General features: G+C 40.4%; 1 protein-coding gene across 4 annotated transcripts in view; it reads left to right on the forward strand.

The window, feature by feature from the left end:
- Window positions 1–21,157, forward strand: part of CARS2 (cysteinyl-tRNA synthetase 2, mitochondrial) — a 1,053,801-nt gene that overhangs the window by 228,995 nt on the left and 803,649 nt on the right. For all 4 annotated transcript variants that reach the window (XM_044072656.1, XM_044072657.1, XM_044072658.1 and 1 more), the window contains one exon: window positions 20,952–21,002. In XM_044072656.1, coding sequence (XP_043928591.1) covers window positions 20,952–21,002 — 51 coding nt within the window. The remainder of the gene's footprint in view (window positions 1–20,951; window positions 21,003–21,157) is intronic.

Raw genomic sequence — 21,157 nt, forward strand, 5'->3', positions numbered from 1 at the left:
TAAACAAACAGTTCCTCGACCACTCCTATTGATGTGCAATGTGTCTGATCTTATTTATCAGATTCGAGACAACATAAAAATGTTCCGTACTGCATGTGAGAGATGGAGTATCACTCTGGATAAAAATTTGCATTTACATACCTCACCAACAATAAACTTGGACGTGAATGCCTCAACATTTTCAGGGTAACTTAATCCCAAAAACAGTCCGCTAAGGAAGTCCTCTATTAATTTCTTAGGAGTGGCTGTGTCGGCAGGTCCAGTCATTATTGGTGAGGACAAAACATAGCCGTCCGTCCATGTGAATTCCCGCTCGCAAAACTTGAAAATATGCGCGCGGTGATGTCAGCACGCCCGTGACCGTTCTTCTTAAAGAAGAACGCATGATGTCAGCACGGACTTCTTTCTTCTTAAAGAAGAACGTCCAAAAAAAAAAAAAAACTTTTTTTAAATTATAACATTAGTCAGCCGATTCCAGGGGGGTGCAAGTGCACCCCCTTGCACCTGCCTGCGGGCGCCCTTGGCTGTGAGGCAACAATGCTACTGCTGCACCACCGCGGCTGCAGGCTTGTGGACATGTTAACAGTATAGAAATAGACAGTATCTGGCACCATCAACCTATGAACCTATGCGCACATTACCCTGAAGCTATATTGTATCAAGTAAAAATTTCTGCCTGAACTGTAAAAGAGTGACAGCTGCAAGGCAGTCACTATTTTGTTATATATATGTTTATTGGTTAACTGGGACAGAGCAGTGATCCAACTGGACCATTTTTAGACTGAACCAAGGAAAACCATTATAATTTATGTTAAGTCAGCATTAAGAAGATATAGCACATACAAAATCAAATGCAGTTGAACGTTAAGGAAGAACAGCAAATATACAATAGTCACGTAAAACTTTTGCGTAATGCTGTTACAATTCACTATACAGTATGTTATGGTGAAGTCCATGTATTGTGTAGAAGAATAAACACAGCAGAAAGCAAATACAGTGTGCTTAACAATTGTTGTTGAGGGATTTGAAGAAAATAGAAAGAGGGGCATCTGACATTAAAAAGAAAGGAGAAGCATAAAGAAGAGGGCAGTTGAAAGTTGTAAGGAAGTTATCAAAACAAAAAGATTTGAAAATCAGCAAATAGATTAAGTAAATAAAAACTATGGAGGTAGAAATAAGTAAGACAGACTGTTCATTGCAAGTGAACCAGTTGCATAACTTCTTTATGACATGGAGAGATGATCTCTTCTATTGTCAGAACCCCACAGTTCTCCCTTCTTCTTATCCTGAAGTCTGAATTATCTTCTACATTCCTAATTCATTTCTGCTCCTATTACTTCCCATTGTAGTTATCAAACAGAATATTCTGAGTTAAGGTATTCTTAATCCTTTTAATTCTCAAATCTTTGAACTGCTTCTTGTTTAGAATACTTGAAACTATTGCCAATATAAAGTTCTCCATACTCAGTATTTTCTAGTTAAATCCCTCCTCTTGCATTTTGGAGTAATTCAGCTTCTAATAATGGCTACGGGATCACTGTATGCAAACACAGATTTTAATGACCGCTTCTATTTTTGGAGTAGGTTAGCTTCTAATAATGGCTACGTAATCATTATATGCAAACACAAATTTTGATGACTAACATAGCATACTAACTTCCTTACTTTTTGGGTTAGCTGCAGATCCCACTTAACCTGGGACCCCAAGCTTTCCAACCCGTGTATAATTTCACTTAATTCGTGTCTGTTCCTTGTATTGTAGAGTTGGCTTTGTAGTGTATAAAGACAGAGCCCTGACTATGATCCAGGGCACACAGGTCCAGTTTGCAGTCTGGTTTCTGAAGGAGCTGAGGGGGGAGGGAGGGAGGGAGGGGAATGACAAGGCATTACCTCTCACTGGAGGGCATATCAGTTACATGGGTGCATGTACTGTTAGTGAATCTCCAGTAGAGACTTGATGGGAGGCATTCGCTTTTAAAGGGGCAGTGCTACTCATACAGGTACATTACAGATGGACAGGTGATGTCCTTAAGTCATATCCTAGATGGCACTGCCCTGACTTGCTATGCCTTTAATCTCACCTCCATCTCCCACCATGATAAAAGCTGCTGCTCATCATATGTGGCGGTGGGGGTTGGGGGGGTTGCCCCAGTCAAGAGAAAATCAAAATGGTAAGTTTTCTTCTGACATCACCAAATATTACTACTGATATACTGGAGGCTGTTTTTAACCTTCTCTGACATAGATTGCCCTTCAGTAGACCTGATTCAATGAGAGATGGTGCTATAAAAGCAATTATTAAATATGAGAGGGAAATCAGTCCCCACTAGCAAAATGTTGTGGGAGAAGATCCAAGGAGGAGAGATGATATTGTCCTTTCAAACAGAGAGATAGTTATGCAATATTGCCAGCATTCTCCTCCTCCTGATACCCTCATGCTTACACAGGTTTTACACACACACACACACACACACACACACACACACACACACACACACACACGTGTTTTAGCTGTTCACTCATTTCCCAGTCCTATACTGACATAATTCTTAAGGATGAAAAGCTAATACTGTTGGGTATTTTGTCTCTCTTGGTCCAGATGACTCTCCAAGGACTTCAGTTCTGTTTGTTAACTCAAATCACCAGCCCAGTCCTGCAGATAAAAATACAAGCGCTACACTTCTACCTAGCTTTTCTCAATGTTTTTGACCTTGCAACTTTTGTGAGTAAGAATTTTCCATGCAATCTTCAGCTTTTGAAAATAGTTTTCTCATATTGCTTCTAAGTCATTATTCTCCACTTTTTGGTAGGCCTTGGAGTACTACTAGGGGACTGCTTTGATACCACAATTCCCCACCCCTACCAATCATTGTAGTATCATTCAAAATTATGCTTTTTGGCTCACGGTATCTCCTTTTTCATGGTAAATGAGCACATGGAGTGTGGTTGGAGCTAATATATTATTTCAGCTTGTGGTGAGCTACTGGTATGTTACCAGGGTGTTTAAAGAGAAATCCTCTCACATTACTCTGACAACTTGGCATTTTCTGTCACCCTCTCCAGTCTGCCATTGTGTTGGATGTGAACACGTTGCACACATGCTACTACACACAAGATGGCCACCATGATTTCCTTCTGTTATCACTGTCTAAACCTCTACTAATTGAAGGTCCACATCCTCACTGTACTTCCACGAAGGGAGAGCAGTCCACCAGATGTTTAGTTCTTCCTTTCTTGGCCTGTGATCTCAATTCATCTCTGATCTTGGTTCACCGGCATTGCAGTGGAGAATCCTCCTCCTGTGCCAGCAAGTTGGATTATTCTGCCTTCCTAGATTGCAGACTGGTGTTGTTATTCTTCTTTATTTCTTGGACTCTGTTGATCTCACTGAAGAGATTCTTAAGAATTTCTGTGGCCCAACCCTCCCCACCTCATGGAAAGTATATTGTGTATCTTAGATAATTTTTGCATCTTTAATTTTTGTTTTTTGAACTGCCACAATTTTATCTATTTTTTGTGAAGATTAGGTCTTCTGAACTGCATGCAGTATGCCAGATTGGGTCTCATCAGCTGTGTGGAGAAAAGGATAACAGCTTTTTGTTTCCTTTTGGCCCTACATCTTCTGTTTTCCTCTTTGGTTTTACGTTCTTATATTGTTTGTGTAATTACAGGTAGTTTGATATGACCGCCTCCAGATCTCATTCCACTTTTGTTGTTGCTGCTTCTGCCGTTTCCCCTCATGCATTCTGTATATTCAGTACCTCATTGTGTCTATAACACAATGCAAACGCATAACTTCAGCAGGGTTTCATCTTAGTGTCAGCAAAATTAAATTCACAACTCACACTCACAAAAGATAATTCTAACCTGGCCACAAACACTCTAATTCTAACTTCAGCCGACAATACTTTCAGTAAAGAGTGAACTTCTGGTAAACTCTTAGGGTTAATCATGGATAACCAGTCAAACTTTTGGTTAGCACATTAGTGCAGCGGTCACCTTGAACAGAAAGTGGGATGTCTGTTCGTTTTTGTTTCAGTATTTTAACATTTTAAAATTAAAACGATAAGCCGAGATGTTCCGAAGTATCAGGTTAATGTGAGACCAGATAAGAGTGACTTATCTGTACAGTACTCATGCACAGAATTTAAACTACCCATGAGAGAGAGGGTAAGTAAGTATGTGCATGTGTATGTATGTGTGTGAGATTTAAACTAGCCGTTTTGCTCGTAATATGAGAGATGAAGTGTGTGTTGCTGTGTGAGAGAGCAGGTGTGTGTGGAATTTATACTAACCATTTGTTGCTGTGTGAAAGACAGTGTGTGTGTGTGTGTGTGTGGGGGGGGTGCACGTGTGTGTGTGTGTGTGTGTGTGTGTGTGTGTGTGTGTGTGTGTGTGTGTGTGTGTTGCTGTGTGGGAGCAGAGAAAAGGTAGGTGTGTAGGCATGATGTATGTGTTTTAACATACCTCTCACCTGTCCAGATTTAGCTTCATATTTTTGGTTTGTTTCTTATACAGTTTGGGATTTTCTGGCAAATCATTGAGTATCGAAGTCACTAAATAATGACATGAATATGGGTTTCAGATTTCATATCTTTCAGAAAATGCATGCGAACACAAATCCTGCTATTCTAGCAGCATTCTAAGTTAAAAAGAGCAATATTTCAACTCTATCCCTTTTTTGGGCCATAGTATCCCCATTCTTTCAGACTTTGTCCATATTTATTGTACTAAGCGGTCGAGAGGTATGCACACCTCTCAAATGTCCAGAGTTTTTTAGAATGTCCAGGTTTATGCCTCATATTTTTGGCCTATTCCTCATAAAATTTGTGATTTTTCTGGCAAATCACCGAGGATTGAAATAACTAAATAATGCCAAACATTTGAGTTCCAGACTTCATTTCCTTCAGAAAATGCATCAAATGCTGTTATTCTAGCAACTTTCTAAGTCTATAAGACCAATATTTAAAATTTGGTGGGGGAGGGGGTAAGTGATTAACAACCTATGAAAGCTATTTTGTACGCTTTTTCTGATTAACCAGCCATTCATTTATCCAGCCTAAGGTCCAGTCCCAGCGAGACTGGATAAGAGGGAGTCTACCATAGAATAAACTGTCTTTCGGCTTTTCCCGGTTAGGGGTTGCCACAGCGGAACTCCGGTCTGCTAATGATGCACGCACGCACCTACCTACATGTCTTTAAATTCACTCGTTATTGTACTGTTAATGAATTGAAGTTTTATTCTTGAACAGTATCTAAATGTAACTGTTGTTTCAACCACCTTGCCCAGGTTTTGGCTGAAAATGGTCTCCAGACCAGTTCATGTACCCAAGTAACAAAAATAAAATAAAATAAATAGTGTTACAGTGAGCGGGCATTCAGCTGTGCTTTCAGTGTCTGCTGCCATCTGCTGGCACTTTTAGCAATTGCTTTCTGTCCAAGGTAGACTCTTGAAATATATTTATTGAAATTTGACGCTTCATATCCCTGACTATAAAACAGCTGCTTCATGACGCCAGTGTGCTTATAACTTCTCTCATGCGATCATACTCTTTTAATCCTTAAAGGATTATGATATAGGGTAATGCCTAATCAGGTTCTGAACGCAACAGCTGTTTGCTGTCTGCATGCTGTTTACATCATTGTTTTCTGTACAATTTTGTTTTTTAAATGTGGGAAACAAGTGAAAGTCACACAGAAAAATGGCATAGGCAAAAGCAACAGAAAAAATCAGGCAGATCAGAATTTTTCAAGGGGGGGCTGGCATAATGGTTAAGGTATTTACCTGACAGGCAACAGGGTACAGGGGTTTAATTCTCACCTTTGAAGAAAACTGGCTACACTTAAAATGGCCCAGAAGGGAAGCTAGCTTAGTACTAATCCATGGCAGCTAGCTTAGTACATGAATAGAAGATGTGTACTACCTTAAACCTCATCCGAAGAATGCCTGTAAGATATGTACAAATGACCCATTAATGATATACAAGTGTTCCAGCTCAATAGCTTCTGAATGCCCACTGATTTTATTTAAGTCTTTATTGATGCATTCAGGGCAGTAAAGCCAAATCTCACTGGTTGTAGATATGACATTTTGCCATTTTCATGGAAGTGTCAGTAATGCATATGTGGATAGTTTGTGACATTCTGTATAAATTCTCAGCATATAAAAAAGCTTGATGCCCATACGGTAGGTTAACTGCAAAATATTCCAAATAACATCCAAAACTTCAAGTCAAAAGGTAAAGCAAAAAAAGCCACATAGACCAAAGCAACTGAAAGACTCCATCTGACTGCTATCCAGTTTTGATGCAATTATACCAGCTTTAGTCAATTCACAAGTTCTTTTTAACTCTTTCTCTTCCTTCAGATGAAAAAATAGAGAGTAATAATAAGTCATGTCCAGAGAAATAATTTCTCCAGACAGTCGTTTATAGTCTTCCTTTAAATTAAACTTTTCTGCCAGTCCAAAAGCACAGGGTAGCATATGTGGAGACCACTATAGCCCCTAGAGCAATTTATCTTACTTTGTGGTGTAATTTACCATTAAAATTAAAAATATACTTTTCTTTTTTTATAAGTTCGTATTCCGTCATGGATATGGAAAGTCCTTGGAACACTGGAGCCAGCTTCACAGCACTGAAGGATAAAGCCCTGGCTGTGACCAATATGACTCAGGACTGACTGGCAACCCAGGAATTGGAAGGGCTGGGGGGGGGGGCGGAACTGAGTGACCAATGCTGGCTTGTTGTTCTGGGAGGATATGGTCCTAACCACTTAAGCCCTGACAACCAGTGAAGGACAGTGTAGTAACCAGAAGCTCACGCTTGGCTCTGCCAGTAGCTTTCTTTGTACACATGGACACATGCATCTGCACTGTAAGATTAAGAAGGCCATGTTTTAATGGGCTAACAGGTCGGCTACCAGGTGTTTATGTAGGACCAAAAGAAGAATCTGAACCACAAGCCATGGATGATGATAATCTTCCAGCTTCAGACTCATCTGCACTGTCAGAGTAAAGTATAATGTGCTAAAAAGGCATTCCCCTCTGGAATGAGAAGACCTTCCACTGGGGTGATATGAAATCCTTATACCAGATAGAATGGGGGAATTAATGGGTGTATAAAATGTAATCAAAGAGTTGATGCTGAAAGCAGGAGGAGAAAAAAAAATTTAAAAAATCATTGTAACATCATCAGATATTAAGTAATACTGCAACTAGATTTCCTATCAGAAAGTGATCTGTTGAAGTGTAAAACAGAGGATACATCAAGTCTGATAACATGTTACTCAATTTTCATCTCACATTGTCTAAAATTCTTCTTCTTGTGGTTGTCATATGCAGGGCAATTTAAAATCATTAATGCTGTAGCAAGGTGGACCACAAAACCTGATTAGCATAACAAAAAAAAACAAACAGAAGTTGCATGCTATAAGGATTGTGCTTTAAAAGGCAGATTTTTCTTAATTGCTAAATAAAACTCTCAAAGCTATGGCTGGATTAAAAGAGTACCTTTAACTTGATTTGAACAGCAACACATATGCATCATCCTACCATGGGTAAAGACAAACTGACAAATGTAGAATCTTCATTTCCAAACCGTTTCTGTATTCTGATGAACATAACATAGAACTGGAAATCCTCCAGGCTCTTGCAGTATTTATTTATACTTCCTAAGACAGTTTCCTTCTTGGAGTTCAGCATGACTTAAGAACAGTTTACATTCAGCACCTCTAGCATATTAAAGTTGCATATCTGCTCTTTGTATATAATCAGACTTTAATCAGCAGTAACAAGTTGCCATACATTTCAGCGCTTGACCTTAGAAAAGTGACAGGCAGGTGTTAGATACACCTCGTGCCTCTGCACCTTTGTTATCAATGACTCTGGCAATTTTACTGTAAAAGTCACACTGTGATCACATCATTCAGGTTGTTTATGAGTTGTTTGACTTAACAGTTATGTAACCCTCTTTTTACAATATACAAGATCCATCAATCCACAACCCCTTTTTTCCCCATTTTTGCACATGGGGTTGGGGTGTCACTTCAGCAGTGACAATCATCTAGAGACAAGGTGGCTAACCCTGCTTGTGTAGTCCATCCACATCACACACTCACGCCTATAGCCAATTTAGAGTGTCCAATTCACCTAATACATGTCTTTGGACCGTGGGAAGAAACCGGAGCACCCAGGGGAAAAAACACACGAACACAGGGAGGACATGCAGACTCCACACTGAAGGCACCCCAGCCGAGAATCGAGTGGGCAACCTCTTGCTGTGAGGTGGCAATGCTCTCCGCTGTGCCAATGTGCAGCACATTTATTATAAAGATGATAAAATTGTGTTTGCAGAGTAATGACTTGTGTTTATACAAGATAGCATGTACAATAAAGCACATTATAAATAAAAGTAATTACCCTGCAAACACAATCATCATCATCATCTTTATAATAAAATATGCAGTATTTGTGGTGTCCTGTGCATTTCTGGTTGATTTCATATAAGCACTCCATTTAAGATATCATGATCTTCTCTTTTTTATGATCTCAAGGCTATAAAGCTTTAACAATCAGACAGTTGAAATTTTAAGTGCCTACATATTTGTGTAACAATTATGCACAGTTCTGTAAGTTGTGTTGTGTTTTTTCTCTTTTGTTTGCTGTACGTGTCAAACAACATGTAAAAGAGCAATGTTACTTTTGTATGCACAGTCTTTAAAATTAGAAGTCTTTGTTTTTTTAGTTTTGCTGTATGATCTGGGCAGTAGTCTTGTCAGAATAATTTTTGCAGCACGGCTATTCCTGAACAAAGTATCACTTATTCTACTGGGCAAATAGTCAAAGTCTGAAAACTTATCATAAAATATTTCAAGTATGGGCAGTTTCTTGATCATAAATATTTCTTAGTGCTCACAGGTAACATGGGACTGTTGATGTCTTGAATAAAATGTAGTTTAGAATTGAACAAAGATGAATGCTTATTGTTTTCTTAGTCCTTTCTAAGCAGCCTATCCCTCAGAAGGTGTGTGTTCTGCAGCTTTTCTTTTAAAATCAGCATGTTTCTTCTTTTGAAGCTCTGTTCCAAAATGTTTTGCTTTATTTATCCCTTTGCCAGAATGATTGGCTCACTCACCAATTTATATTTTCTTTTAAAATTCATGCCAAAACATCAGGATAGTTGATATTACCCCTGAGTTTGAATTTGAGGAACTTTTATACCCTGTCTCTATGCTTTTTAATTGCTGTCTCCTGGTTCACTTATCTGCCTGCTTACCTTTGGACCTGCCTCTTCTTTCCAGGTTGGATGTTAGACTATTCTTACAAGGGGCTCTCCACGTTAGGCCACCAAAGAAACCTATTCCACCACCTTGGGACCTAAACTACGTCCTAGAGAAACTTACAGTTGCATCCTTTGAACCAGCTAGCTCTGTGTCTCTGCATATGTCCACATGGAAAACTGTCCTATTAGTAGCCCTTACTTCAGTCAGGAGGGTTTCTGAATTACAAGGAATCACAGCATCCCCACCCTACATAATCTTCCACAAAGGTAGGGTGACCCTTCACACCATCCCCTCCTTCATGCCCAAAGTGGTCAGTGAACTGTCCCTCAGTCAGTCTATCCATTTACCCACCTTTTTTCCCTCTCCCCAGAATGACAGTAAGAGAGTACCACTCCCTTGATGCCCACACACAATTAAGGTTCTATTTGGACAAAATCAAAGCCATTAGAAAATCTATTCATCTCTTTGTGTCCTTCCACCCCAGGGCTTTGGGCAAGGCTGTATCCAGTCAAACTGTATCATCCTGGATAAGGAAAACTATTTCCTTCTGCTACTCTTACCATGGCAAATACTTACCTTATAATGTTAAGGCACATTCTACGAGAGCCATGGCCTCTTCTGGAGCCTTCCTAAAAGGCCTGGACACAGCCACCATTCTTGAGGCAGCCACATGGTCCTCTGTGCATACCTTTACCAAACATTACAAGTTGGACCATGTCTCCAGAGCCAGGGCAGGATTTGCAAGAGCAGCCCTGGATGGATTCCTGGAAACTACAACTTCTTCCACCTCTCTTTCCTCTTCTTAAGCTGTGTCACTCTCCCACAGTGAGAATACTGCAACATGGGAATACAAGGGCATAGATTAGTTGTGTAAAATCTTGCAGTATTCCTTACCACCCATCTACCCCTTTCATTACATTTACCCTGTCTACATGGCATCTTTCTTGTACTCCTTAGACTGTTGTCCGACTGGGCAGTCAGTTTGGAGGTCTCTGCATACAGATGTCACATTTAAAGCCCATGGTTTATGCCCCTGCATATGACGTCCCAAGCACCCGGTAGCAACCAGGCTTAAGCTTTTGCATAGGGGCTGGATGTTCAGGTCGCCTGAGGCGGAGGATCCCACAGTGAGAATACTGAGACACGGAAGAGAAAGACATCTATGGTTATGGTAAGATTTTACAACTAATATTTTTCCACCATGATGTATTTGCTGAAGTAGATTCAGATCTCTGGTTCTAGTGTTCGCTACACTGTTTGATTTATGGAGAAATAAGAGGTCTTGGAATACCGTCTCCCTAATGGCAAGGAAGGTAAGGGACAGAAAGCTTTTAAGGCATCTATGAGGCACTGAATACGGGGACAAGGCCTCCATAGTATTTTGTAGGTTCATAGGATGATATACTAGGCTACTGGCCTAGAGGCTCTTATAAGCCTAGCCAAGAATGTTGCCCATGTTACCTCAAAGTCAGCTTCCGTTTTCCCCTGTCCAGCAGGGACACAGGTGGGATCCCAGGGGTGTATTTTCTGTTTCCCATCCAGTCGTCCAGGTTCCTCTTAAAGAGCGCTAGAGAGGTCCTCTGCTTGACATGGAGAGGGAGTCTATTCCACCGATGGGGGAGTCTTTGGGACACACATCTATCCCGCAAACAAGTTCTGTTAATGTCACAAGCCAGGTTAAGGCCTTGTGTGTGGGTTGCACGAGTGGAATTTGACTTAAGGATGTGCAGCAACTCCATCAAGGCTGGGTCTGAGATGGCTTTGTATGCCAGACAAAGGTCACCTCTGAGCAGTCAGTACAATAGTGAGTAGAAGGACAGTGCTTTTAGACTATCTGTATAGGATAGTTGTTTGAGACCCTGGATTTTCCTGGTCAGGAACCTCTGTGGTCTCCTCAGCTGGTACATGTGCTTGGCAAGGTATATTGCCGAAGGGGACATTGTACTCTATAATGGGTCTGATAAGGAAGGAGTACAAGGATGTTGTGACCTCTTTGTTCCTGGATGAAATACCCTTATTTATGATGTGAGCCAGTTAGAAAGCCTTCCATACAACAGAGGCAACGTGGTAGTCAAAAGTCAGGTTGCTATCAAGTCCCTCATGACTGATTGCATGCTTAGTACCTAGTTATTAATGTGATAATTAGTGAGGATGTAATTTTCCCCAAAGGGGATAATGATGCATTTCTTGGCATTCAGTTTGAGGCCATGCTTCTGGCACCAGTCATTAGTTTGAGTAGGGCCTTTTTGAAGGGTGTTCACATCACTAGGGGAATTTAAGACCGCACGCAGCTTGCAGTCATCTGCAAACTTGGTCAGCCACAGAACACTGGTTTTGGCTTGCACCTCAGAAAAGTATATCCAAACAGTAGAGGCCCCAAGACTGATCCTTGGGGTACACCACTCGTTACGGGTCTACTACTAGAGATGGCTTTCCCTATTTTGACTGAGTGGGTTCTATCATTGAGCTAGTTAGCTACTCATCTGGTAACATACAGGGTGATGCCTAGCTGGGAGAGTTTATCTGTTATGCCCAAATGGGGAATAGTGTCAAAGGCTTTTGCTAGGTCAAGGTACGCGGTGTGTACCATCTTCCCCTTGTCCATGGCTTTGATGACTGTTTCAAAGAAGTCGACCAAGTTTAACAGGCATGATCTCCCTTTGACAAAACCAAACTGTGTGGGGTCAAGCGTTTGGAGGTTGCCAATGTCCTTGTTTACAAGGTCCATGATAATGCGTTCCATGGCCTTTCAGATCAGGCTAGTTAGGCTGATGGGCCTATAATTGCCTGGGTCAGTGGACGCTCCATCTTTGTGTAGAGGGATGACTGTGGCTGTCCTACATTCAGCTGGGATGAAGCCGGTACTCAGGCTTTGGTTGAATAGGGTGCCTAATGGAACTGAGAGCTCATGCCTGCATTTTTTGCCTTTGAGAGGGCATTAAAGATCTGCTCCCTGGTGATGAGGGGAGGGGGGAAGGTGCTGGGGATGTCCTAGTTTACTGATGGGGGTACAGGGGGGTTAAGTTTTCACTGAACCTGTCTGCCAGCAGGTTGGCTAGATCTATGGCATTTGTGTATGTGGTGTTATTGACCACCAGTTCAGAGGAGATTTGGGTGTTACCTTTGAGATTGCTGACATATATGAAGAAGGCTTTGTGATTGTCTTTAGTGGATGTGGCCAATATGGACTCAAAGTTAGCCTAAGAGGATTTCACCAGTGACCTTATTGGCTTGTTCATATTTTTTAGGTCTATGATCTTTGTTTTGTCAGGTACCTTTCGGGTCTCCCCAATGGCTTGATATGTTTAAACAAGATACTGTCCAAATGGGGGCACTGAATTTGATGTTGGACTTTGTCACTGTAGAATATAGAGGGATAAGGACTTCTTTGACTTTAGAGAAAATACTCTTGGTGATCACCTGTACCAGGCAGAAGGATTTCCTGGCCATAGTTGGCAACACAATGATCAAAGAAGAGAGCGTTTAACATCTCTCACACCATCTTCATTTTGGAGTGGGTTGTTTTTTATACTGGGTGGAGGGATTGTTTGCCAAATGCAGCAGTGTTTCATATTTTAATATTTAGCTATACCTCATTTTCAGAGCACCAGCTATTTGCATGTGTGCATTCATTTTGTAGCTTCTGTATATCAGAAAGGGGATTTAAGTATAACACCTAGTTTGCACTCATCTGCAAACTTGGTTCATCAGAGTTCCCATTTTTGATTTGGAGATCAGGGAAGTATATTCAAAATATCAGAGGTCCCAGCATGGATCCCTGTGGTACCCCACTAGTTAGTTTCATGTTGTCTGTAGGTATGTCTGCCACCCTCAGAATGCAGATTATGTCCCTCATCCAATTGGCTATCCATCTAACCACAGAGGGATCAACCTGGAGTGCATTTAGCTTGCTGATAATGTTGGCATACGGTATGTTATCATATGCCTTGGCAAGGTCTAGGTATGCTGTATGTACAGGGTGGCCATTATCCACGGCTTGTTACCGACCCAAAAAAATTACCAGCTTAATTAGACAGGATCTACACTTATCAAACTACTGGGGGTTAAGTCTTATAAGATCTTTTATATCATAGTTTATTAGGTCTGTTATGACCCATTCCATGGCCTTACTGATGAGGCCCATCAGACTAATGGGTCTGTAATTCTTGGGGTTCATATTGGGACTGCCCTTGTGGAGTGTCATCACAACTGTTGTGCAACAAACTTTGGGGACAATGTTGGTGGGTAAGATCAGATTGAATAGTTATAGGAGTGGATCCTATAGTGCATGTTTAGTGCTGTTCAGCAAGCAGCCTTACAAGAGGCAGACATCCTGATTTCTTGCACTTTCAGCCTTCGTTTTAACAAGATTTCTTACTCTGTGTCTTTCATTATGAGTGCCACACTACCTGAACTAGTACAGGTGTGGTATTTAGTATATATGCCTTTGCCATATTGTTAACAGGGTTATATGGGATATGTACAACATTGCATGGCAGCATTTCTAATACATTACTCAGCAGTTTTCATGCTTTAAACATCCCCAGCGCCACATGACACCCCACCCTTGCAGAACTCTCAATTCCAGCACACTCGTATTGGTTGTAGGTCCTTGCCGATGCATCCATAATGACATGGGATTTAAAGTTGAAAGTCTGAATGGTTAAGACCCATCTGGTTAATTTACGATTGCAATTCTTTTAATGGAAAAGCCACTAAAGGGTACTGTTTGAGGGCAGTGAAGAACCATTTAATAGCTGTACATTCCCATGCAATCAAACCTCTCAATTATCCAGATTTTCACAGACTGCCCATATGTTTGCCTCATATTTTTGCTCTGTTCCTCATAAAATTTGTGATTTTTCTGGATTCTTGTGGCAAATCAGTGGGGACTGAATTCACTACATAATGACAGGCATTTGAATTTCACACGTTATACCCTTCAGAAAATGCAAGAACTTTTTAAGTTTATAAGAGCAATATTTAAAATGTGTTCCTATTTTTGGGTCCCCCCCCCATTATTGTAGGCTTTGTCCAGAGTTTTTGTGCTAAGAGTTTGAGACCTATGCATGCAATGGCTAAGTACCTGCATTCCACTTTGCCTAGCTTCCTGCTGGTGTAATAGGATGTTACTCTCCTTTCGTATCTTGAGATAAAACTGACCTTCCTACTTCTGAGGCATCTATAGCCATTACATATATTTTAGAAAACAGAGGTGCAACTAAATTGGCCTTTGAACATAACAAATCTTTTAGCTGCCTAAAAGATTTCTCTGCTTCCATTTTCCATTTCACCTTATGGCATCCAACCATTGGTCCTTTCACTTAATTGGTAGATTATGGTGTGAAAATTCAAAATTATATTTTGATAATGGTTAACTAGGCCTAAGAAGGCTTTATTTTTTTTTAGTGATTGATGTGGGCCAGTTCCTCCATGCTTCTACTTTTTCTGCCTGTTTTTATTACCCCTGTGCTTATTATAGCTGTGTCTGTCACATAAACTTGCTTTTGTCAGCATTGACTTGTCGTTGTCAGTTCTGCTTGTCTCGTAGAATTCAATAGAGCATATACTTTAGATTTAAGACGGTCTTGACGGCCATGAAGGAGAAGGGAGCTTAACTCCAGGGGGAGCATTCTTCCGTACAGAGAGTTATTCAGAGAACATGTAGGACTCCAGACCAGTACCTTTCCCCCATTGGTGGCACAGTAGTGGATACTGTCAAAGACTGTATGACCAAAAACTCCTCTATCTTACAGTATGGGAATTCATCACATCAGATAGGTGGGTAAGTGAGATCATAGCTCTCAACCTTCCATCTCCAAAATGAGGAACACTAGCCCTCATAATGTGGAACAGATGGGCAAAATGTGGAACACATACTAAGAGCTTACTAACAGCTTCAATGAGGAAGGTCATAGGATGGTTAAAATATGCTGGTTTTACTTATGTAAAAGATCTTTTAAGGAATTAATATGATTCTTTTCTATTTACCATGGATATCAGTTAAAAATTCTTAACACTGAATGTGTGACAGAAGCTTTCAGTGTGGAACTTCGAGGAATATTAACCCCAAATGAGGTACATTCCTTGTAACGAGGTACACTTGAGAGGTGTGAGTGAGATATTAGCTAAAGGCCTTGCCTTGAGTGTATGTACCTCCCTTCCAATTCTCTCCTTCTATCTTTGTAATACCCCATCAGTGCAGCAGGTGACCTTGTCCAGGACTGTAGCTGTCTTCCTCAAAAGAACCCTTTAGATTGTTCTCAAAGACCAGCAGAGAAACATTTACTGTTTCTGTACAACAGAGAAACATTTACTGCTCAAGAATTTTTTTCTGTACAACAGAAAACAGAATCTAAGGCCTGTTTTGGATAAGAGGAGCCTCTGCCTTTTCATAACAGAGCAAATGTTTTGCGTAATCACAGTTTAATTTCTGAAGTCCTTTCTGTGTACAAAAGATTGGGGGGTTTTTTTGAACCTTGGAAGACCTCCTTTCAAGTAAAGATCAGAATGAAGTACATATGTGAAATTCCTTGGAAGGCAATCATTACCAGCTCAGGACTCTGCCATTCATTCTGTCATTGGCTCCTGGGTCTTGACAAACTTGTATGGTGTTGGTTTGACCACACATACTTGCACATTCAGTCCATTTCTTCACTGGTCTGACTAATTGTTTTCTCATAGCCCATGGATGTCATGGTTTGGTTAGGGCCAGAGTCATACAATCTACCTTGTCATCCAAATGGGTATTGAGATGAACAAGTCCAAGTTGTATTGAGATGAACAAGTCCAAGTTGCAGTTGACCCTGCACAGTGAATCATTTTCAAGAGCTGTCATCTAAGTGCAGATATTGGATAATCTTTTTTCACCTTCTGGGACTTTGAGTTTCTCTACAGTAAAGGTACACTTGACTGTCATTTGCAGTTTCCATAACTGAGTGGATGGAGAGACACTTGCCTGAAATCTGAGATGCAGAGCCTTTCTTTGGGGTACCATATTTCTCGGGCTACCACTCAGAAACCACATGCCTCCCCATGGCCTCAGTTTTATGCTGAAAAATATTATCTCCATTTGAAACATTTCATTAACCAGTTGTGAATATTTCTCACAAAAGACATTGTGTTAACAGTTACTTTGGCAGGGGGAGTTTGGAGTTTCATGCTGTTTCATCTGTTCTCTTTGGTTCTCTGTAAAGACGTGGTCTGTTTGTGCACTAACCCTTCCTTTATCTGTAGAGTCACTGTGGCATCCAAACTCAACCCATATATTCATCTTCCATTTTTCTTTCCTCTGCATACTATGAATGCTCATAAGCAATTGAGCTGCTTTATTAACAGAAGTATTTCTCAAAGGAAGGATAACTAGCCCTTTTTTTCTTTGCTCAAAACAGAGGAGGCAGTCCTGTAAAACAAGGTGGTTTAGGTTTACATGATTTGAAGGGATATTTTAGAACTACACAGATAAGGCTTTTACACACAACACAAGCAGAAGTTTATTAATTCAAAGTAGAAAGGGATGATGATGAACCAAGGGGGAAGTTTAAGAAATAGAGAGATTAGGATTTTGGATGCAGATCCTTAAGGAGAATAACAACTATACAGAATATTATATTCATAGCAGAAAGTATTCCAAGAACTAAGCCAGTATGAGAATGGAGAAAGGAGATTTTGCCAGTAGGGTTGATTGCAAGTAGGGGTACAGAAAATAGGCTAGAGGGGGTGGAATTTAATGGAGATTATACTTGTTTCAGGTCATAAATCAAGAAAAAGCACAGTTTTATATATATATGTCACAGGGGAGACCACCAGACTGTTTTACAATACACATGAGTAATGATATTGGCCTCCTATTTCATGGGTGTCTTGGCACAGGAAGTATGTGTTTCAGTCCACTTGGGCTAGAATCAACATTTGTTGTGCCCTTGTAGCCTGGATATGGCCTCTGAGGCAGAGTAGATTTTTGTAGTGTTACCATTTTTGACCCGATACCTTACTTTATCCTTACTCCATGTAATCTTATAGTGGGCCATTTATTGTAAGTCATCCCTATTCTTGGAAGTTATCATTATGTTGAACTGGTTCATTGTAACTGCTTGGGTTCTGCATATATAACTGCCTTGTCTAACTTGTTGCACCTCCTAAATGGAATGGTGCTGAAGAAGTTATGATGGGTGTGTAGGATACCTGGCATAACACCAGATATTTATGGGGATCTCAGTCTGCAGGTATATTGGTCTTCCCTCCTGCCTTCTTAAGGAGTTGTGTCTTTCTGACTGTGAGTCAGGGCTTTTGCAGGCTATTTATATAGCATTCTGATATTGTACTGTATACATATTTGCAGTTTGTTTAAATCATTTATCCATCACTGCCTGACAATCATCAGCCTTCCTGTAATCAGTCAGCCCCTTCATTTCCCCATGAAGTGAGAACAGTAAAGACAGCCTTCAGGGATTTTCTTGGTTAATTCTGACTCCTTCCACTCTAGATGTCATGCATACAAATTGCCTCATGAAGGCTACCGTGAGCATAGCTTGGCAGGACAAGAGCATATCTCTAACCATCTTCTGATTACTATCCATGTTCATCTCTAGTAAGTGCTGTCATTACAGCAAACCAAAGCACTCCCTCTCCCCCAGTAAAGGTGAGATGGCATCATCCAAACTGAAGCATTTCCTCTCCCTCAGTAAAGGTGAGATGGCATCATCCAAACCGAAGCACTTCCTCTCCCCCAGTAAAGGTGAGATGGCATCATAAAAACCAAAGCACTTCCTCTTCCCCAATAAAGGTGAGTTGGTATCATCCAAACCAAAGCACTTCCTCTTCCCCAGTAAAGGTGAGATGGCATCATCCAAATCAAAGCACTCCCTCTCCCCCAGTAAAGGTGAGTTGGCATCATCCAAATGGAAGCACTCCCTTTCCCCAGTAAAGGTGAGATGGCATCATCCGAACTGAAGCACTCCCTGTCCTCCAGTAAAGGTGAATTGGCATCATCCAAACCAAAACACTACCTCTCTCCCAGTAAAGGTGAGATGGCATCATCCAAACTGAAGCACTTCCTCTCTCTCCCAGTAAAGGTGAGTTGACATCATCTATTCACTGCCACCTCTCTTGACCTGGTTTCTCCAGTGTCCAAGCCGCTAATCAGTCTCTGGCAATCTGGGTCATGGTCAGGGCTTCATCCTTCTCTGTTGTGGAGCCAGGTTTACATCTGCTCTATTTGCTCATCCTCCTTGGAGTCTGTGCTTTGAGAAAACATGGCTTGAAAGTTGTGGGAAGGAGAAAGTGGACTGGAGGAGCCACTGTTATGACACTCGACCATGTAACTCAACACACAACTGAGAAAGAGTGGGGTAGTTGCTTTTTATCACAGTATAAGCTTTTTGGAAATCTACAAGTGGAATTCTGTGGGTAGCTAGATACCTTTCATGTTACATCTGCTGACATAAATGCTCTCTATGATTATTGTCTAATATAACCATTCATTTTTTCTATCCTTATTTTTTCTGAAGTCTTGTCCAGTTTCATTATTCTGTTTTTCTTTTTGTTTTCCATTCTACTTTCAAGCAGCAAAATTTTTGTCTTTTTCTTAGATGCCAACTTTTCCAGCTCCATCTTTTGAGCTGGTCTCTTGCCCGATGTCAACACTGGGCTAGAAAGTGGTCTTTCTTTTACCATTGGTCCACTCTTATTTTTTCTGATATTTTAGCCATCAACAGTTATGGCATTAGTGCCCTACTTTCTGATATTAGTCCCTCTCAACGTCAGCCCTTTTTTCAGCACTAGTTCACCTGATATTAGTCAACCCATTGCCAACTTTTCAGAGACAGGCTGCTCAACAGCTGTCTATCCTGCCTGGGCTGTTAGTGTTGATCCACCAACACTGGCCATTTGTACATCACCATGATTGTCTAAATAATACCTGGTAGTTGCAGGATCCTTTCATCAGGCAACTGGTTTGCCATCCCAGATTCTAGCACATTGATACTCACTGAGCTCTTCCAACTTTCAAAGGGAAAAGCTATATCTTCTCACACAAACCATCCCCTAAGTGCTACAAAAAAGTGCTTATGCAAATCCAAGCTTATAAATGGACTTGGTTCAGCAAACATGGTGGAAGCAAATCTTGCCCCTTTTTAGGAGACAGGCCATTCAGTTCCAGGGCCAAGTTGAACAGAGAGCTCTTATTGTACCTGGCACAAATCAAGTTAAAATCTGCACCATTGTGAAGTGGATGTACCCTTGAATGTTTATTACTTTTAATATTTAAAAAAAATGTCTGTCTTCGTTTTGTATGAGAGATATCTTCAGTTGAATAACAGAAGTAGGATTGAGACATTATAATATGTTTCATGTCTCCAGGTTTACATTTTCTGTGCCTTTCAGTATGCCAAAGCATTTTGTTATTTATTTACACACTATGATGACATTACTAAGAAGACCACAGTTGTACACCATTTTTTTAGCATTAATTTGAAGTTAAGGTCAATAAGCCGCAGTGATGCAGCGGTAGCATTGTCGCCTCACAGCAAGAGGTTCTCCTGTTCGATTCTCGGCTGGAGCGCCTTTTGTGTGGAGTCTGCATGTCCTCCCCGCGGTCGAGTGGCGTTCAAAAGACATGCGTGAGTGGGCGTGCCTTCGTTGAATATTGGGCGTCGGGCTGGCACCTCGGCACCGTAAAAATCTACTGCCAATCATTAGCAGACCGGAGTTCCGCTGTGGCAACCTCTAACTGGGAAAACCTGAAAGAAGAACAACAATTTGAAGTTAAGGACAAGTTCACTAACCTAACCATGTAATAGCATGTCTACAAAATAAAAACAATGTAGCATATTGTTTATAGAAGAAAACATTTCTGAGCACAGTTTTTAATGTGTTGTTTTTTCTGGGAAAAAAATTATTCAGCCCACGTCTTTCTTTTGTCTGGAAATGTTACTAAGTACTGCAAATAAGAACATAGTTTTTTCTTCTTTTTACGAAAGAGCTACAGAGTTAAACAACATAGTATGTAAGCCAATAAAATCCAGCTCATTCATAAGTTGCATATATTCCCATGCTGTAAGATTTATTATCTCTGTCTTGTTCTGTATTATTAGACACTGCATTCTGAAAACAGGATTGTGTCCCTGGTACTTAATCTAATTTTGTATTCTGTTGTACTAATGCTGTTGCATATTATTGTTAATCTCTGCAGGTTTTCTTGATGGTGGTTATAATATCATTGTCTGTTGAATTCAACAGCTTACAGAAAAAAAGTGAATGTGTAAATGAAGTCCAGAGGACAGGAATTCTGCTTTTCTTCTGATTTCCATGCCAATACTGACCAAGAATAAATAACATAAAACTAATAGCTGCTATTATAAAAATCCTTTATCATGTCCAGGTCCTGCTTTTCAGAACTCATTTACGGTTTAACTATGTGTGGTTATGGCCCTGCCCCATCATTCGTTATGGTCAGTGGCATATTGTCAGACAAGTATTTAATATTTCATAAGGGTTTCACTGTAAGTATTAAACAAGAAGAAACTGCATTATTCTGATATACATGATCAATGATGGCAAAAAAAAAAAAAAAATCAGTAAACTGTGTCATTTGTATAAATGTATCGTAGTTAGTGATTCACTTACTCGTGGCTTCATTTTGATGATTATTTTATTTTGTTTTGTGCTAGGTATAGCTGTGGCCCAACTGTTTATGACCATGCACATCTTGGACATGCCTGGTGAGTCTTCATTTTGTACATTAAATTTGTAAAGGAGAAAGGAATGATGTCCGTCACTGTAATTGAATATGCTAAACATAAAAGGAACGTCTGGGATCTCATCTTTGGTTCCTACTAGAAAAATCTGTTATTATTTAGAAAAAGGTCAGGACAGA

The sequence above is a fragment of the Protopterus annectens genome, chromosome 5.part0 (assembly GCF_019279795.1).
Source record: "Protopterus annectens isolate FY-2018-M chromosome 5.part0, PAN1.0, whole genome shotgun sequence".
Classification (NCBI taxonomy): domain Eukaryota; kingdom Metazoa; phylum Chordata; order Ceratodontiformes; family Protopteridae; genus Protopterus; species Protopterus annectens.